This window comes from Benincasa hispida, chromosome 8, assembly GCF_027475165.1.
Source record: "Benincasa hispida cultivar pf3 chromosome 8, pf3_genome.v1.1, whole genome shotgun sequence".
In the NCBI taxonomy this organism is placed as follows: Eukaryota; Viridiplantae; Streptophyta; class Magnoliopsida; order Cucurbitales; family Cucurbitaceae; genus Benincasa; species Benincasa hispida.
Window position 1 is genome coordinate 14,089,908 of NC_143485.1, and position 19,162 is coordinate 14,109,069.

Consider the following 19,162-nt stretch of genomic DNA (forward strand, 5'->3'; position numbering starts at 1 on the left):
TAAATACTTTATTAAGATTCCCAAATTTTACCTTTTTGAGATTCACCAACTCATTATACATGTGCATAAACTTAAAAAACGTAAGTATTTATTGAATGAAAAATTTTGGACCAATCACAAATCATCACGTCATTGCTCAAAACATCACGAAATTCTAGAAGAAATTATGATAAAATAAGGTCAAGCTTAATCTCAAAAAAACTAAATGATTATTATTATTATGTATATATAGTCAATTTTTAATACATGTTTCCATTTTGTCCATACACTTGTGAGGTATAATCTTAAAGAGGTGTCAATTAAAAGGCAAACACATACAGTTTAATTTGACATAAAGGATAAGAATCTCATGATATTAAAGGTATTATCCATGATATTAAGGAATTCTTTTATATAAGTTTAGAAGAACATAATGATGACAAAATTCAAAAGGAAAACACACACACACTAGAGCCTAGAAAATTAATATAAATTGTGAGATTGTGTTCCAAATTTATTAGTTGACTTTCCAAAACTTTCTCCAAATCTCATAAACATGGGAGGAGGAAACACAGAAGAATCTCAAACTTCCAAGAAACATGGTGGTTGGATCACCTTCCCCTTCATCCTAGGTGATCATCTCTATTTTCTAATTTATCTTTTTCTAGTTAAGTAGAAGTTGTTTAGGAAAACTTTCATAGATAGAAAAAATGTCAAACAATTTACAGAAATAGCAAAAAAATAAAATAAAATTTGATAGTTCTATTAGCATCTATTAAAGAAGATTAATTTTTTTGTTATTTTGTGTAAATAATATCCCTTATTTTTCTATTTTTGAAAATCCCCTTCTGTTTTTATGATAATTAATTAATTTAAACAGGTTCTTTTGGTTGCATAACACTGGCGACGGGAGGATGGCTAGCAAATTTGATAGTATATTTGATTAATGAATACAACATTGATAGTATTGATGCTACTTTGATTTTCAACGTTGTTAGTGGCTGTCTTTGTGTTTTTCCTGTTCTTGGAGCTGTTCTTGCTGACTCTTTCTTTGGATCTTTCTCCGTCATTGCCATTTCCACTTCCATTTCTCTTCTGGTAATTTTTTCTACTACTTTTATTTGGTTTCTACCTCTAAATTTTATGCCAAATACTTCATTTCTTTAACCCTTTTTTGGATTCATATTTGATAACCATTTAGTTTTTAAAAACAATCAAACTACTCATCTTTCTTTACCATTTCTTTATAATAATTCTTCAATCAATTGTGTTTAACGTTCTCTGACCAAAATAATATATTTTATATAATCTTATTCCTTCCAAAAAAAATAATAATAATAGGATGATACTCGGGTTCAATCTAGATTACACTCTTTTCTATTCACCTTTTTCGATTACAAAGAAAAAAAAAGTACTAATAGGATAATATTTGGACACTTGTAAGCTATACAAAAATAGGTTGCATTCAAATATTTTTCATAATAATAATAATAATCTTGTTAGAAACCCTCGTCTTGCATAATTGTTATGTATTCCAAGTGTTGAAATAATACTATGATGGCTAACAATTTTATATTGATGGATGTAAAAGATATAATCTAAAATAATAACCAACATTAATTTCAAACTTGTATACAAACTAATTTTAATTGAAAATATTTAGGTGCATTTCGGATGCATCTTTGTGTGGCCCATTCAAATAGTGCCTGTAAATGGGAACATCTTGAGTTACACATAAATATTACTCATATTAATTCTAATATGCAACGGTTATTCATTAGTTAAAAATAGGATTTTGTTTCTCTTTATTACATTTTTTCAAAGTAAGATCCTCAACATATTTAGTCATGATGGTGCCTCTTTAAGTTCATTGTTCTTGAATTGGGTCTCAATTTTTTTTTTTCCTATACAAATTCCCTCGACTCATTTCCATCACTTAGATTATTGAATAGTTTATAATAAATGTTGCAGGGCATGATTTCCCTAACACTAACAGCAACTATCCATTCTCTAAGGCCTCAACCACCATGTGATCATAGTGCCTCAGTCACATGTTCTTCATCCCCTTCAAAACTCCAATACACAATTTTGTACTCAAGCATTATCCTTGCATGTGTTGGATCTGGAGGCTCTCGTTTCACTACAGCAACCCTTGGAGCAAACCAATTTGATACAATTAAAAACCAAAACATTTTCTTCAACTGGTTTTTTGTCACTCTCTATGCTGGATTTGTTGCTAGCTCCACAGCCATTGTCTACATTCAAGACAATGTCAGCTGGGGTTGGGGCTTTGGCATCTGCCTCGCCGCCAACGTCCTTGCCCTTGCTATTTTCTTGTTAGGAAATCGATTCTATCGCCTCGATAAGCCAAGAGGAAGCCCCTTCACTGCGCTCGCTCGAGTTCTGGTCGCCAATGCTCGGAAAAGGCTGGCCGGGGTGCCATTGACCAGTGATAATGGTTGTTACTATTATGGTGAGGACCAAGTTGTGGATGGAGTGTTGACAAAGAGTTTTAGGTATGCCATGGTTCAATCGTACTAATTTTCTTCTTTTTATTTATTTATTTTTTTTTGATTGTTGGTCTACTTCATATAAAGAAAATAAGTATTAAAAAAACTAAATTATTAAAAATACCCTTCATTCCTTAACTTTCTAAATTTCAATGATATCATTAAACTTTTAAAATAGTTCAAAAATACTCTCACGGTTAGTTTTTGGATGAAAACTACTTTATTTCAAGAAAGAGAAAAAATATAGAAATCTTTTACGTCATAGATTGAAGGAGATAAGAGAGAAATGGAAGAGGGGGAGACGACAAAGAGTTTAGGATAAATGGTTTACATTCATATATACAATGATTAAGGGTAGGTTTAATTTTTTTCTGAAGATTAAGGATATGTTAATACATCATTTGAAAGTTTAGGTGTATTTTTTAAAATGAAGTAGGGCCGATATCCATTCATATATTGATGGTAGGTGTATTTTTTGAAATTTTTTTTAAATTTTAAAGATATCAATAAATTTTTTAAAAAGAAGTATAATGGATTTTCATCCAAACTAACAACCGTATAATGGTAATATTTTTAATTTTTTTTTCTAAATAAAGTTTTAAGGTATTATCGAAAACTCTAAAAGGTTCATGGGTATTTTTTAAAATATTTATATAATTTAGCAAAAAAATAATAATAATTACTACACATAATTGTAATTATAATAAAAACATGTATATATAAATATATGTATATTTTGTTTCGGATCTTTATGATTATGGTTAATAATCTAAGTTAGTTAGCTAATAACAATCATCATATGAATTATAAAAACATGTTGGCCAATGGCTAATATAATTTATTATAATAATGATTTATAAGGTGGAGATGTATTGTTAATTTCATTCATTTAATTTTTAACCTTATACTTTTCAATTTCATGATTTTATTAATACAACAAGCACATATTCTGATTTCATGAAAAGAAGAAATACACGTCGTTTACAAGTAATTAATTATATTGATTTTATTTTATCAAATTCAAATTTAAACTGAAGTAAAAGGTGAAAATATATGTCTTCACGAATAAATAAAAAATTACCAACAAACTAATTAATAAATTATATAAAATTGAATCAACTAAATATTCAAAACTAGTCATAAAATAAGTTCAAATCAATCGCATGAAAAATGCCACAACCTTGCCACAAAATTAAATGAAATAGCTAACAAAAAAAAAAAAGAAGAAAACTTGTCTAGCCAAAGTGGTTCTTATTTTTCCTTTTATGATAGGGAAAGGAGAGATTTGAACTATATATATTTCTTGGTCAAATAATATATACTATATGAAGCTTCAAAATTGAACTATTAAATTTATCAATAATCAAATTTAAATTTAAATTTTATTGAAGTTAGTTAAGTCAATATGTTAAGTATATGGGTAATAGTTGATTCTCTTCCTTCTAATATTTTTTTTTTTAAAAAAAAAAAAAAAAAAGAAAAATCTAAAACGAATAACTCAACCAATTTCAACCAATCTAAATTAAAATATTCCTTGAGTTGGATTATGTTAAGCCAGATATTTAGAATAATTCGAAACCAACAAACTTCTAATCAAAATATTTAAGGCCTTTGAATCAATTCGAAGGTATCAATAAAGAATTTTGTATATAAGGGAGGTTGGGGATTGAACTTCCGATTTTTAGGACGGAGGTTATATTAATATCTTGGTCAAGTTCATTATGGCTCCTATGAATCAATAATTGAATTTGTTGTATAATAATGATCCTACAAAAAAAAAAAGATAGAGTTGTGAGTTCTAATTACTTTATAGAAAATGGTATATATCGTAGTTATAGGACTTATCACCTCGGAATTCATATGATTTGATTGGGTCAATAATCATTGATATTAGACTTGATTATAGAAATACTCATGAACCTTTTACTTTGGTTAAAAAATACATTCAAATTTACAGAAGTTTTAATAAAATATATCGTAAACTTTCAAAAAAAGTTTAAACAATACTATTACGATTAGTTTTGAATGAAAACTATTAATATTTTATTTAAAATATCCAAATTTCAAATGTTTCATTATTACTCTTAAACTTGTAAAAAAAATTTTAAAAAAAAATCTTACCATTAATATATGGGTGGAAAGTATTACACTAGAAAAAAAAAAGGTCTCCAACACCTAAATCTATCGTCGGGAGATCGGTTGTCGGGAGATAGGATCTCTCCTGACGACGTAAAAGATCGTCAGGAGATAGGACCTATCTCCTGACGGTGGGATATTACCTGTCGACACGGTAATTTATTCGTCAGGAGTTCCTAAGGAACTCCCAACGGATCTTCGACGACCGTCAATAGTCGTTAGGAGATCAGATCTGGTATAAAATCCAGATCGGGCAGAAGCCTTTCTTCCTCCCCAATCTGAAAATCCTATTCGTTCGTCGCTCCCCTTCTATATCAAACAATTTTTTTCTTTTTAAAAAATTCTTTTTATTATCAATATGTTTTTTTTTTCTGAAGATTTGTTGGTTAAAAAAAATCATCAAAAGAAGGTTAGCTTGTTATTTCCTTTATTTTCTTTTTATAAAAAAGTATTTTATTCCTATATTTTTTTATTTCAAGTGATTAAATTTAATTGGTCTATTTATTACCTTTTTGGGAAGGTTTCCTCTATATTTTTTATTTAATTGATCGTAGTATTCTTTGTTTATTCCTTTTTATTTTTGCCTATGCGACTTAATTCAAATTAAGGGTTTTATTTTTTGTATTGAATTTTTACTATAATATGTTTATTATTTTTACATTTTATAAAGGTTCAAATTATAAAAATAAGCTTATGTATCTAAACAATCCTTTTTTTTTTTTTTTTTTATGTTAAGAAAATATAATCATTTGCCAATAATATATTTGAAAGCATGTTAACATAACTCAAAAACTATTTAGAGTTCTACCTCCCGATTTTATGAATATTTAATTATTTTTTTCAAATTAAACAAGATTTTGTATCTAATCCATTCCCTTTTGTTTCATTGTAATTTCTTTAATACTTTATTATGCTGCCTCTTTATAAATTATAATATATAACTATTATTTCAAATACATCATATATATTTTAATTGAATCCATCATTTTTTTTTTCTTCATTTCTATCTCTTCCATTATGTTAAAATTGAAGGTCAAGTATATTTATAATTTTTACTTAATGAAAATATATTTATTCACTATTTATATTTCACCATAAAAATTTATATTCCAAAGATTTTCAACCATATTCGATTTATTTTATTTTTATGATAGATTAACCTAAAACAAAATACATAAGTTTTAGGTCTACTTTTTATTACTAAATGAAAAAAAATTACCTTTTTAATCTCTAAGTTTTTAAAAACATGTGTGTTTGGTTCTTGAGTTTTAAAAATATATCTTTTTAGTCCCTAGATTTATAAGAACAAACTCATTAGGTCCTTGATTTTTAAAATGTATCTTTTTAGTTATTGAGTTTTTAAAATAAGTTTAAAAGGTCCTTGAAACATTTTTGTTTGATTTTTTAAAAATAATTATATGATGATTAAAATTAGAAAAAATAGTTTTAGGGAGGATGTAATTTTTAAAAATTATTCTTCTAATTTAAAATGTCATATAATCATTTAAAATAATAGTATAAATTTATTTGAGAGTTTTTTTAAGCAAAACTCAAGTACTAAAAAGTTACATTTGAAAACTTAGGGACCAAATATGAGCCTATTTTTATAAATTTAGGGATTAAAAACGTACATTTTTAAAATTTAGGAACCAAACACACATATTCTTCAAACTTATTATTCCAGCTAAATGATATATATATATCCATTCAAAATCTAAATTCTACAGTAAAAATTTAATTGGTAATAAAACTTATCCACGTGCATCTCACGTGATTTTAAACTACTTTGATAAATAAACATATTTTCCCTCTTTTCTCCCATTAATTGTGAAAATTATTACCCAGTACTTTTATTCACATAAATATTTTTCCTTAAAAAAATGTAAAATTAAAAAGTGAAAATAATTTACAAATCAAACACTTCTTATTCTTAAAAAAATAATAATAATAAATAAAAATAAAAATAAATAAATAAATAACCATTAGGCCAAAATACAGTTTCTATTTTGCACCATTTGGAATTGAACTTTTGACTTCAAGATAGATATTAACAAACACGATATCAATTGAACTATATTTATTTTGACGTAAATAAAATATTATTTAATATTACACACAAAGTGGAGGTACTAATTTTATAATTTACCCTTAGTATAAAATAATTTAAACTACAAGTTTGGTTACTGACCTTTTAAAGGTATTTCTTTTTTTTTTTAGTATAACAACTGTGAAACAGGAGTTGAACTTCTGACCTTTAAGAAAGAATGTCATGCTAATCACCGTTGAGTTGAGCTCTATATTAGAAAGTTAAATATTTTGAAGTAGGCGATGCCTTAAACTTTTTAAGAACCATGCTTACACACCAATAATAATCTAAAACCCTCCTAAAAATTGAAGGTTTACTTTTTTACCTAATCTTCAATAAATTGTTGACATGAATAACTTTTTTCGAGTTTACAACTAATGTTACTAATTTGGAGGCACACAAGTTGCACAAGTTGCATCTAGTACATCCTAAGCTACATTCATTTTTGTGCATCATGTAATCGAATTGTTTAATCATAATTTGTCACACGGAGAAGACTCTTCTTACTTCTCTCTCAAAATATTGTTAAATTCTTCTCATGTATGATTAGAGTAGGATACACAAAGATAAATGCATTCCTTTCTCAATCCTTTATTGCACTTCATGCAAAGTTCTCTACTCATTAAAATTCAACATTTATAAGAATATGAGGTATAATTATCCAAATTAAATTTCAATATATATATATATATATGCTATTATTTTTAGCTAACCAAAAGCTTTCACACTATGATCTTTCCTGAAGATGTTTGAATCGTGCGGCTCTAGTAACACAAGGAGATGTCCATTTGGATGGCACAATTGCAAAACCTTGGAGGCTATGTAAAGTACAAGAAGTAGAAGACTTCAAAACTTTACTTAAAATCTTCCCTCTTTGGTCAACCAGCATATTCCTCGCTGTTCCCATTACAAGCCAAGCAAGCTTAGTCATCCTCCAAGCCCTAACCATGGACCGTCACCTCGGCCCAAACTTCAAAATCCCCGCGGGATCGTTCACCGTCATCATCTTCATCTCCACCACCATCTCACTAACCCTAGTCGATCGGTTTCTCTACCCGATTTGGCAGAAGTTGATTGGACGAATGCCACGACCTCTCGAACGAGTTGGTCTTGGCCACATTTTCAATATTCTTTCTATGGTAGTGTCAGCATTGGTAGAATCAAAGAGGCTCAAGATTGTTCATGCTCACCACCTTCAAGGTCAAGCTGAGGCAATAGTTCCAATCTCATCACTGTGGCTTTTCCCACAGCTAGTTTTGGTTGGCATTGGAGAAGCTTTACATTTCCCTGGACAAGTTGGATTGTACTATCAAGAATTTCCAATATCGTTGCGTAGCACGGCAACGTCGATGGTCTCAGTGGTGATTGCCATTGCATATTATCTTAGTACAGGTTTGATCGATCTACTTCATAGGGTTACAAAATGGTTGCCTGATGATATTAATAAAGGGAGACTTGACAATGTTTATTGGATGATATCTGTGATTGGAGTGATTAATTTTGGATATTATTTAGTGTGTTCAAGATGGTACAAGTATCAAAATATTGAAAATAGTGTGAAGGATGATTCTATAACTGAAGATTGAGAGTTCATGTTAGTGTCAAGGAAAGGAGTTCAAAGTTCAGGTTTGTAAGAATATAGTAGATAATCTATTAAGAATCACTTTGATGTATAAAAGTGGATAGATATCAGCTTTTTTTAAAATCTACAGTTACTTGTGCCAATATGTTGTTGTATTTATAAATTTTTATTTTACTAAATTTGGTTATTAGTTTGCTTGTATTTATTCGATCTTTTAGAGACTTTTGATAGTTTTCTTACAAACTATCAAGATAATGTATTTTATTGACAATATAAAAGTGTCATAAATATGAAATTCGATGATAATAAAATGTTTTGTGATAGAACATTTGTTGACATAAAATATTTTTCTTAGTTAAGATATTCTTGACAAGAAAAAAAAAATGCACTATATATGTATATATTTTACAGTTTATAATAATTGCCAATACTCATAACGCAATAGCAGTCAGCAAATTTTAAGTCAATTGATGACAATGATAATCTGTCATAATAAACTTGACAATGATACAATTGTAGTTTATCACTGTCATTAATTGTTAATTGTTGACAATTATTTATTATCATTAAAAGTCTAATTATAACATTTTTTTCAAAAATTGTCACCCTTTACAAAAGATACAATGACAAAAAATAATTGTCATGAATTTTAATTATGATAGTTTTTAAATGTCATGAAATCCCAATTTTGTTGTAGCATTATTCTCTAATCACTGTCAAATTTCAAGTTTTATGTATTTTTGTTATTTTTATTGGGTCAATTTTTTTAATAACAATTATTTTTCTTAAGCTTTTATCAAATAATTTAGATCAAACAAAATTATATGAAATTTGAATTATATTAATTTTTAAATAACTATCTTATAATAAACTATAAATTAAATACTGCTATGAAAATAATTGAAATAATAAGCCATATTTTAATCCTAATAACTAACGTCCCATTTGGTAACAATTTGGTTTTTGGTTTTTTTTTTTGAAAATTCCTATAGATATTACTTCCACCTCCAAATTTCTTTCTTAATTATCTATTTTTTACTGATGATTTAAAAATCTAAGTCAAATTTTGAAAACTAAAAAAAAAATAGTTTTTAAAAACTTATTTTTGATTTTAGAATTTGGCTAAGAATTTAACCATTATGCTTGATAAAAATGCAAATATATTGTAAGAAATGGGGAGAAATAGACTTAATCTTAAAAAACAAAAACAAAAAACAAAATGATTATCAAACAGGGCATAAATTGCACCATTTTGATAATATCCTAGTTATTTCAAATTTAAAGTTGAAATTTTCCAAATCTTAATCTACTTCATTTCGTAGCTTATTTTTCTGAGAGCACCATTGTCATTAGTTATTTTAAAATTGAGAAGTTGCAAACATAGAAATTAGTCCCAAAGTAATAGCAAATATAACACGATGGAAAATAATTTGCAAATATAGAAAAATTTAGATCCAACCCTCAGAGTTTATTGGTGATAGATGATATGGCTAATAGACGCCTATCACTAATAAGAGTCTATTAGTGATAAATTCTATCACTAATAAATTTTGATATATTTGTAATTCTTTGAAATGATGCTACACACTTAATTATTAGCGATAAAAGTGTTACCATGACATTATTTATTCTATTAAAATATAGCATAATTTCAAACTAAGGCTAAAATTATCTAACCTCTAACTATAACTTTAAATGTATACATAATATATATAGTTGGAAGGATAAGGGAGGGGAGTGGGCTTAAGCCCTTGCTAAATGAAAACCCAACAAATAAAATCCAAGGGTCACAAAGTGTAAGTCATCCAAAAATGAAATCTATAACTTTTTACCTTTTTTTCTTTTTTTGATAGATGAAATCTATATTATAAATAGTGGTCACAAGTCATCTCAACCTTGGGGCTTTTAGTGCTATTTGGTTCATATTATCCAAGCCGAGGTGCTTGGAATGGGTGAACAACAAAAATAATAATTTTTATTATAAATATTATAAAAATAAATGTCCAATGCTTAATGTCTTAAAAGTCATGTGTCAATCGGCCCATGTATCTAGTAGTTATTCATGTTTGGTGTCCATGTAAGACCACATCCTATTTGTCACTTTGTATATAAATAGTGGCACTTGGTGGATTTTGAAAATACACACATTGGTGAGAAAATCAACTTCAAAATCCCACTTTGAATTTCCATATTATCCTATTTTCATAATTTTAGTTATTTTATTTTGTTGTTTTATTATTATATTATATCTTATCCATGTATATATTCCCGTTTTGCTCCTCAATTTTACAACATGTTATCAGCATGAGCTCTTGTCGCTTACTCGCTGAAGGTAGGTCCTAAATGTAGATTGGTTTTTCCTCTTTATTATAATTAATAAATTGAATTTTATGTTGCATATTTAGTACATATTAAATTTCTAATATAAATACAATGTTTTGTGATAGTGTTCCCCTGACAAACCTTATGAAATTAGAATTCACAGCTCTTAACATTGATGACAATAATTATTTGTCATGGGTGTTCGATGTGAAAATCCATTTGGATGCTATGAACCTTAGGAAAACAATTAAAGAAGGAAATGTGACATCTAGTCAGGATAAAGCAAAAGAAATGATTTTCCTTTGTCATCATCTCCATGAGAGATTGAAAATGGAGTATCTTATAATAACAATAAAATATCCACGTATCTTGTGACAAAATTTGAAAGAAAAGTATGATCATAAAAGAACAGTTATTCTTCGTAAAGCTTGTTATGAGTGGATGCATTTAAGACTATGAGATTTTAAATCAGTAAGTAACTACAATTCCACATTGTTTAAAGTCAGTTCATAATTATTGTTATGCAGAGAGAAAATTATGTTAGAGAAGACATTTTTTACATTTCATGTCTCGAATATGCTCCTGCAGCAGCAATATCAAGAGAAAGGTTTTAAACAATATTTTGAACTAATTTTATGTCTTCTCATGACCGAATAAAATAACGAGTTATTGATGAAAAACCACAAATCTCGACCAATTGGAACAACACCATTCCTTAAAGTGAATGTTGTGAATGTTAGTAATCGTGATTGAGGTCAAGGTCATGGTCATGGTCGTGATCGTGGCAGAAGAAGAAATAATTATTATTTTTGTGGTGGTCATTCTAATCATTCAAATTTCAAAAGAACCACACAAAATGATGATTAAAGAAAAACTCCACAAGATAAGTGTTCAAAATAACTGCTTCTGATGCGAAATGACTAGGAATTGGTCACAGATCTGTCATACATCAAAATACTTAGTTGATCTCTATCAAGCCTTACTGGAGAAAAAAGGGAAAAATGTGGAAGAAAATTTTGCATACCAAGATAATGACATATTTGATCCATCCCATATGACAATTTTGGATGTTGCACACTTTTTTTAATCTCTTGAAGAGAAGATTAGCACAATTGATGGAACATCAACGGTTTCTTTTGATTTTGAGAATATCTAGACTTAATGTTGTTGTTTTCTTTTATCTATCTTCATGTTTCTTTTAGTAAATGTTAACTTTTATATATTCTAAGAGTTGTTTTTCTTATTGTAATTATTTTCTTTTAATGAATAAACATGAATCATTTTCATATGTTGGGTGATTCAAAAATAGGCAAATAAGATATATTTCTAGTAGACGGTGCAACTACGCACACAATACTTACAAATAAAAGATATTTTTCCAAATTGACAATGTTGTAAGAAAAAAATCATTACAATATCAATTTCTGTAAATTTGATTGAAAGGTTTGGAAAAGAAAATATTATTCTACCTAAAGGAACAAAATTTACAATTGACAATGCATTATTCTCTAGTCAATCAAAGAGAATTCCTCTAAGTTTTAAAGATTTATGTTGCAATGGTTATCATATTGAGACTGATAGTAAGAATAATGTAGAATATCTATATATTATCTCTACTTTCTCAAATGGAAAACGTAGATTGGAAAAGTTGTCTGCTTTATCTTTTGGATTGTATTATACTCGTATGCGAGTAACTGAAACATATGCAACAATGAACCTGAAGTCATGAATCTAGATATATTTGCTATTTGATATAACAGGTTAGGTCATCACTACAAGAAATCTTACTTTCAACGACAATTTCTTAGTGACGCAAGCATTTTTTTCAGTTATAGGTCATTTAAAGTGACGTATTAAAAAACATATCACAATAAATCAATATTAGTAACGCTTTTTAAATCGGCGTCATTAAAAGTATTTGCAACATGTTAACCAATGCCACTAAATATTAAGAACTTTTAACAACATTTTAAGGTGTCACTAAAATGCATATAAAATATTTATTTTATAAAATACTTTTAGCAAAAAGATTTCCCCCCTCCCCCCTTTCCTCCTTCATCTTCAACGCATAAACATGATGCACAACCCATTCCAGTGACATTGTAGCCCACAAAGGTGTGACCTTGCAGCCCACGGCACCACTTGTGTTAATTATTTAAAGCAATGTAACAAGTCTTCTTCATAATACTTATGATTTCACTTCAAATCGTGTAGATTGGGTATTTGAAGCTTGATTTTGGAGTCGTCGGATGATTTGGGTGTTGGGAATGTCCTAGAATTCGCAGTTCGTAAATTTTGTATTAAACATTCTATTTATCAATAAAATATTCTTGAGTATTTTATTCAATAAAGCCATTGATATTGCATTTTATAATGAAAATCCAATCAAAAAATCTATGGCTATAGTATGAATACTTTAACTTTATGTGATAGCATAAATAGGATCAAGTTATAGTATATAGCCTAAATGGTCTATAAGTATATGAATGAAGTTGGGTATTTCATCCTAGTAACACTATTGGATGCGACCCATTTCGTATAAAGATACAAATGATGTGATCCACAAATCATTCATGTAGAGACATGTGAGTGGGGACATCTTATGCAATGAGTTTACATAAGACTGAACCTCGAAATAGTCAGTTTTCTTTATAACGACCGTTTACTGTTAAAACTGATTATTTTAAACTAAAATGACCTAGGATAACATGGTCTTAATCTTGAGCTAACTATGAACTCTTGTTTATTTTAGGATTATCCTTTAATCTGCATAGGTGAGAGTAGTCCAATAACATTGCTCAATAAGTCTTCCATTTTGGGGATAAGACCGAGTAGATAGTTGGGGGACATAGCTATGCAAGATGAAATTCACTCCTATTCGACTTAGGGTTAGTAGATAGGTTGTTCTCTTAAGTGTTGATGTCTAGTCTTGAACAACGAAGCCCCACCCTCTCTTGGTAGAGAGGGATATAATTTATAAAAGGTATTAAAAATCAGTTGTTCAATAGAGAGTCAGTGGGAGCTTAAGGTGCAAGATGTATTTACAAGGGTCAAACAATAATTTTGACCCAGCTATAAATACGAACGATCTATGAAGGATCGACTTACTGATTATGATCGAAATGAATAGAAATATATCTACAGTGAGGAGAGTGCAACTATCGAGCTATAGTGGCGTGCCTTGATAGTTAACGAATAGTAATTAATTTGGTTTAAAGAATTTAACCGATTAATTACGAAACGTTGGAGCTCATGATTTGTAAGTCCATTAGGTCCATCTACTGGCTCATAAATTGGAATAGCAAATTGAATGTTAATTGGATGAATTTTGGAATTAGGGTTATGAATTTGAAATGTTCAAATTCAATTATTAGAGTTTTCAATTTATTGTATTTGATACAATTAAAAACGTTTAATTTAGTTGAAATTAAACAAAATTGGAGAATCAATTAATATTTAAATTATGATTTAAATATGAAATTGAGTCATATTGATGGAATTGATGTTTTATTGATTTAATATTAAGATATTAAATTAATATTATTTTAATTAAAAAGGTTTAATTAAAATAAAATTAGTTTTATATAAATTAATTAAATTTGAAGTAGTTTATAAAACTAATTTTAGATAAAAAAATTTTATCTAAAATTAAAATCAATTTTGAGAAAATTAATTTTAAAATAAAAGAACTTGGAAAAATCCACTATTCTTTTTAATGGTTAATCATCAAACTCAATTCAAATTCTCATTAATTCTCCAAGTAGAAGCTGCACTCCATGCAACCTTACTTTGATGCATAGTTTGTGTGTATAAATCAGACCTCCATGCAGCTTGATTGAGGAGATAAATCATAGAGTTTTTTATGAACTACTGCATAGTTGAAAACCCTCTCAAACCATCAAAATCATCCCAAATTCATCTTGATTTGAGTGTTTCCACCACTTCCTTCTTAAGCTTTGTAGAGAAGATCTGGGTGGTGGTCTTGTTGAAGTTTCAAGATCAATCTTAGCGTATAACTATTGAATTCATGGATTAAGTCTTCAAAGATAGTGTTTGCTTCAAACCCTCTATGAATTCCACTTGAATAACATGTTTAAAACTTAAATTAAGAATAGTTAGAGTGCTTATTGATTCTGATTTTTTTCGTTGCATGTTTTATTAATCCTTCAATTGGTATCAGAGCATAATTTACGCACTCAATTATCATTAATTTGAGTTTGGTGGGTGAATTTATAAGTATGTTTGAATATGTGACTGATATGGTTTAAATTCAACTTCGGCATTAGAATTCTCTTTTATTTCCAAGTTAAATTTGTAATAGGCTCTTCTTTGAAGAGTTTATGTGTGTACTCTAGAGTCTGTAATTTATTTGGAGTCATTAGAGTCCAAATTAGAATATAATTTGAAGATTGAAGCAAGCTTGTTCGAGCAAAAAACTGGAGCTGAGCCTTCTGCTCAGGAGCATTACGACGTTATTCATCAAGCGTTGCAATACCACGAGCTTGCTGATGAATAACGTTGCAACGCTGGGATGAAGTGTCATGATGCTGTTCATCCCAAGGGTTTTTTTTTCTTCGCACGCTGCCTGGTCAGTTTGTGGGTTGAAGAAACCGGTTCTCCTCCAAACCAATCCGGTTCAACTCCCTTTGGTGCCTTGGTGGTCCGGTTCAGACAATTCGGATCCGGTTTGGATCGGTTCGAGCGGTTCTTCATAAAATTAAAGTTGTCTTTGAGCTATGATTGTAATAATTTAGCTTAGAATGCCAAAGTTGAACCATATTAGTATTATTTAATTATTCTATGCATGTGATGTGCGTTATTTTTGAATTAAACATATTTGTGCATATAGTATGCCATTTTAGATTTAAAATTCCACCATAGGTAAACATGTTACATGCATTATTGTATGTTATAAATTAGTTATAATATATAGTATGCATGTTTTAGGGTTTGTTAAAAATTAATGTAATTGTTATGTTAATTTTTACCTTTGAAGCATGTTATGGTTGGTTTAAAGCATGTTTGTTTTATAAGTTTGTTATAAAATGAGACTAGACTTTAAAATCCATAACAAAGATAAACAACATGCTCAATTAGGCTAACAACTAGTTTTAACTATTAAAATAGATTGTTAGCTTATAAATTTTGGTTACAAACTCAAAACGGTTCATAAACCTGTCTAAGGTTTGGCGTACTTAAGTTGATGGCATAACACCTCCTACCTGGGGATTATGACCGAAAAAATTGAGCGTTTTTAACTCATTTTATGAGCTTGCGTGAGTCGTGTGAGGTTTAAAAATGGTTTAAACACGTAGACATCATAAGTTAATATCCAAATGTAAACGTTATACTTGGATAAAATCACATAGATTTAGGTTCTTCTTAATTAGCCGTAATAAAACCTAAGTAAATTAAATACCCAAACATTTAGAACATTTCGGTGTGAGATTAACAATATATTCGATATAAAGTTAATAGCTCTCACGTCCCCAAGAGTTCACATCGTGAGATCCATGCTTGGCTTCGTGTCGTTTTTATCTCGACTACTCCATATGGAAAGTGTTTGCATGGGTCAATAACAAGGTGAATGAGGGAAGTAGTTCATAATAAGTGGGTGAAGGAAATGTGTCAACGTTGTCCTATGGTCTCCTCTATTAGTTTGAACCGTGAGATTCCTATGTTACACCTGCTGTCGTTTTTAGGTGGCACTAGCTAGTCGTTAACCACGGCGATCCCCACGGAGGATTGTAACATAGGATTCAGAACAAGAAAACCCTCTCAAACCATCAAATTCATCCCAAATTCAACTTGATTTAAGTGTTTCCATCATACATTCCTTCTTGAGCTTTGTAGAGAAGATCTTGGTGGTGGTCTTGTTGAAGTTTCAAGCTCAATCTTTGAGTATTACTGCTAAATTCGTATATTAAGTCTTCAAAGGTAGTGTTTGCTTCAAACCCTCTATGAATTTCACTTGAATAGCATGTTTAAAACTCAAATTAAGAGTAGTTAGAGTACTTAATTGATTTTGATTTAATCTGCTGCATGTTTTATTACTCCTTCAATGGTATCAAAACATGATTTAAGTACTCAATTATCGTTAATTTGAGTTTGGTGGGTGAATTTCTAAGTATGTATGAATAGGTGACTGATATGGTTTAAATTCAACATTGGCTTTAGAATTCTCTTTGATTTCCAAGTTAAATTTTGTATTTGGTTCTTGTTTGATGAGCTTATATGTGTGCTCTAGAGTCTGTAATTTATTTGGAGTCATTAGAGGCCAAATTAGAATGTAATTTGAAGATTGAAGCAAGGATGTTCGAGCAGAAAACTGGAGCTGAGCCTTCTGCCAGGAGTATTACGACGTTGTTCATCAAGCGTTGCAATGCCATGGGCTTGCTGATGAACAACATTGCAACGCCGGGATGAAGTGTCACGACGTTGTTCATCCCAAGGGTTTTTTTTTCTTCGTGCACTACCTGGTCGGTTTGTGGGTTGAAAAAATCGGTTCGACCAGTTCTCCTCCAAATCATTCCGGTTCAACTTCCTTTGGTGCCTTGTTGGTCCGGTTCAGATGGATCGGGTCGGTTCGAGTGGTTTTCATCAAATTAAAATTACCTTTGAGCTATTATTGTAATAATTTAGCTTAGAATGCCAAAGTTGAACTATATTACTGTTATTTAATTATTTTATGCATGTGATGTGTATTATTTTTTACTTAAACTTGTTGTGCATATAGTATGCCATTTTAGATTTAAAATCCCACCATAGGTAAGCATGTTACATGCATTATTGTATGTATATTATAAATTAGTTATAATATATAGTATGCATGTTTTAGGGTTTGTTAAAAATTAATGAAATTGTTGTGTTAATTTTTGCCTTTGAAGCATGTTATGGTTGGTTTAAAGCATTTTTGTTTTATAAGTTTGTTATAAAATGTGATTAGACTTTAAAATCCATAACAAAGATAAACAACATGCTCACTTAGGCTAACAACTAGTTTTAACTGTTAAAATAGATTGTTACCTTATAAAATTTGGTTACATACTCAAAACGGTTCATAAACTTGTATAAGGCTGAGAGTACTTAAGTTGACGATTTACATAAGACCTCCTACCTGGGGATTATGACCTGAAAAATTGAGCGTTGTTAACTGATTTTATGAGCTTGCGTGAGTGGTGTGAGGTTTTAAAATTGGTTTAAACACATAGACATCGTAAGTTAATATCCAAATGTAAACGTTATACTTGGATAAAATCACATAGACTTAGGTTTTTCTTAATTAGCCGTAATAAAACCTAAATAAATTAAATACCCAAACATTTAGAACACTTCAGTGGGAGATTAACAATATATTTGATATAAAGTTAATAGCTCTCACATCCCCAAAGTTCACACCGTGAGATCCATGCTCGGCCTCTTGTTGCTTTTACCGCAACTACACCATACGGGAAGTGTTTGCATGGGTCAATATCAAGGTGAATGGGGGAAGTAGTTCATAATAAGTGGGTGAAGGAAATATGTCAACATTTTCCTACGGTCTCCTCTATTAGTTTGAACCGTGAGATTCCTATGTTGAACCTACTGTTGTTTTTATGCGGCATTAGCTAGTCGTTAACCACGATGATCTCACGGAGGGTTGTAACATATGATTCAGAACAACCCAAGCTTCACAAATGAATAGGGTCTTATAGTTTCGTTTTGGATATTGTGTTCATTTCGGGGGCATGTTCATACCGTTCTATAAAATCTTAAAATGGCGGGTCACAATTACGAGAATTACTAATTGTTAGTAAAGATCTTGACTGAAAACGATAACCAAAAGAACTATAGGAATAAAATCAATGAAATTAGAAATTAAAATCAATAAGCAAAAGTTGCATGCAAACTTAGGTAAAATCATTTTTTAAAATAGTTTTGAAATATGCTTAAGATAGACTTAAGCTCACAAATTTCTAATGAAATTAAAAATTAGATTAATCATTGAAATCAATTTAATAGGATTAAATTGTTTTCAATAAAAAAATTAAATTTGTAACAAATTCATCTATAAGGGACCTTTTGTCTAGGGCGGGTTCTGACTAGGCTGGGGTATTTAAGCTGACGGAAATGGAACATCCCTACCTGGAAACGTACCTGGAAAGGTGAATTAGATAGATTTGCTACAAGCATGCAATTGTTGATTAATATTTGTTAAAGTGTTTAATGAATGTTAATCAAAATTATTTAACTTTCCAAAGTAAATGTTAATTTTGGGTTAACTTAAGCAATCACTTAGTAAAAATAATTAGTCGTATTTTTCCTAAGTAAATTAAACTCTAGGTTGTTAAATACTCAGTGGGAGGAAAAGATATATACGATATGTCATTTTCACTTACATTTCTCTTTTAATATTCACACCGTAAGATTCATGCTTGGCCTCGTGGTGCCCTCGGAGCGTCCCTCTTCAGATGGTGTTTGCATGGGTCAATATCAAGGTGAATGGAGAGAGTATTTATAGTAAATGGGAGAAGGATATGTGTCAACATGCATGTGGTCTCTTTCATT

General features: G+C 29.5%; 1 protein-coding gene across 1 annotated transcript; it reads left to right on the plus strand.

The window, feature by feature from the left end:
- Window positions 1-395: 395 nt before the first annotated feature.
- LOC120084224 (protein NRT1/ PTR FAMILY 2.7-like) lies at window positions 396-8,616 on the plus strand. Its single transcript, XM_039040128.2, has 4 exons — window positions 396-611; window positions 860-1,077; window positions 1,951-2,495; window positions 7,457-8,616. The coding sequence occupies exons 1-4, from the start codon at window positions 536-538 to the stop codon at window positions 8,295-8,297; spliced, it is 1,680 nt and encodes a 559-aa protein (XP_038896056.1). The 5' UTR covers window positions 396-535; the 3' UTR covers window positions 8,298-8,616.
- The last annotated feature ends 10,546 nt before the right edge of the window (window positions 8,617-19,162 follow it).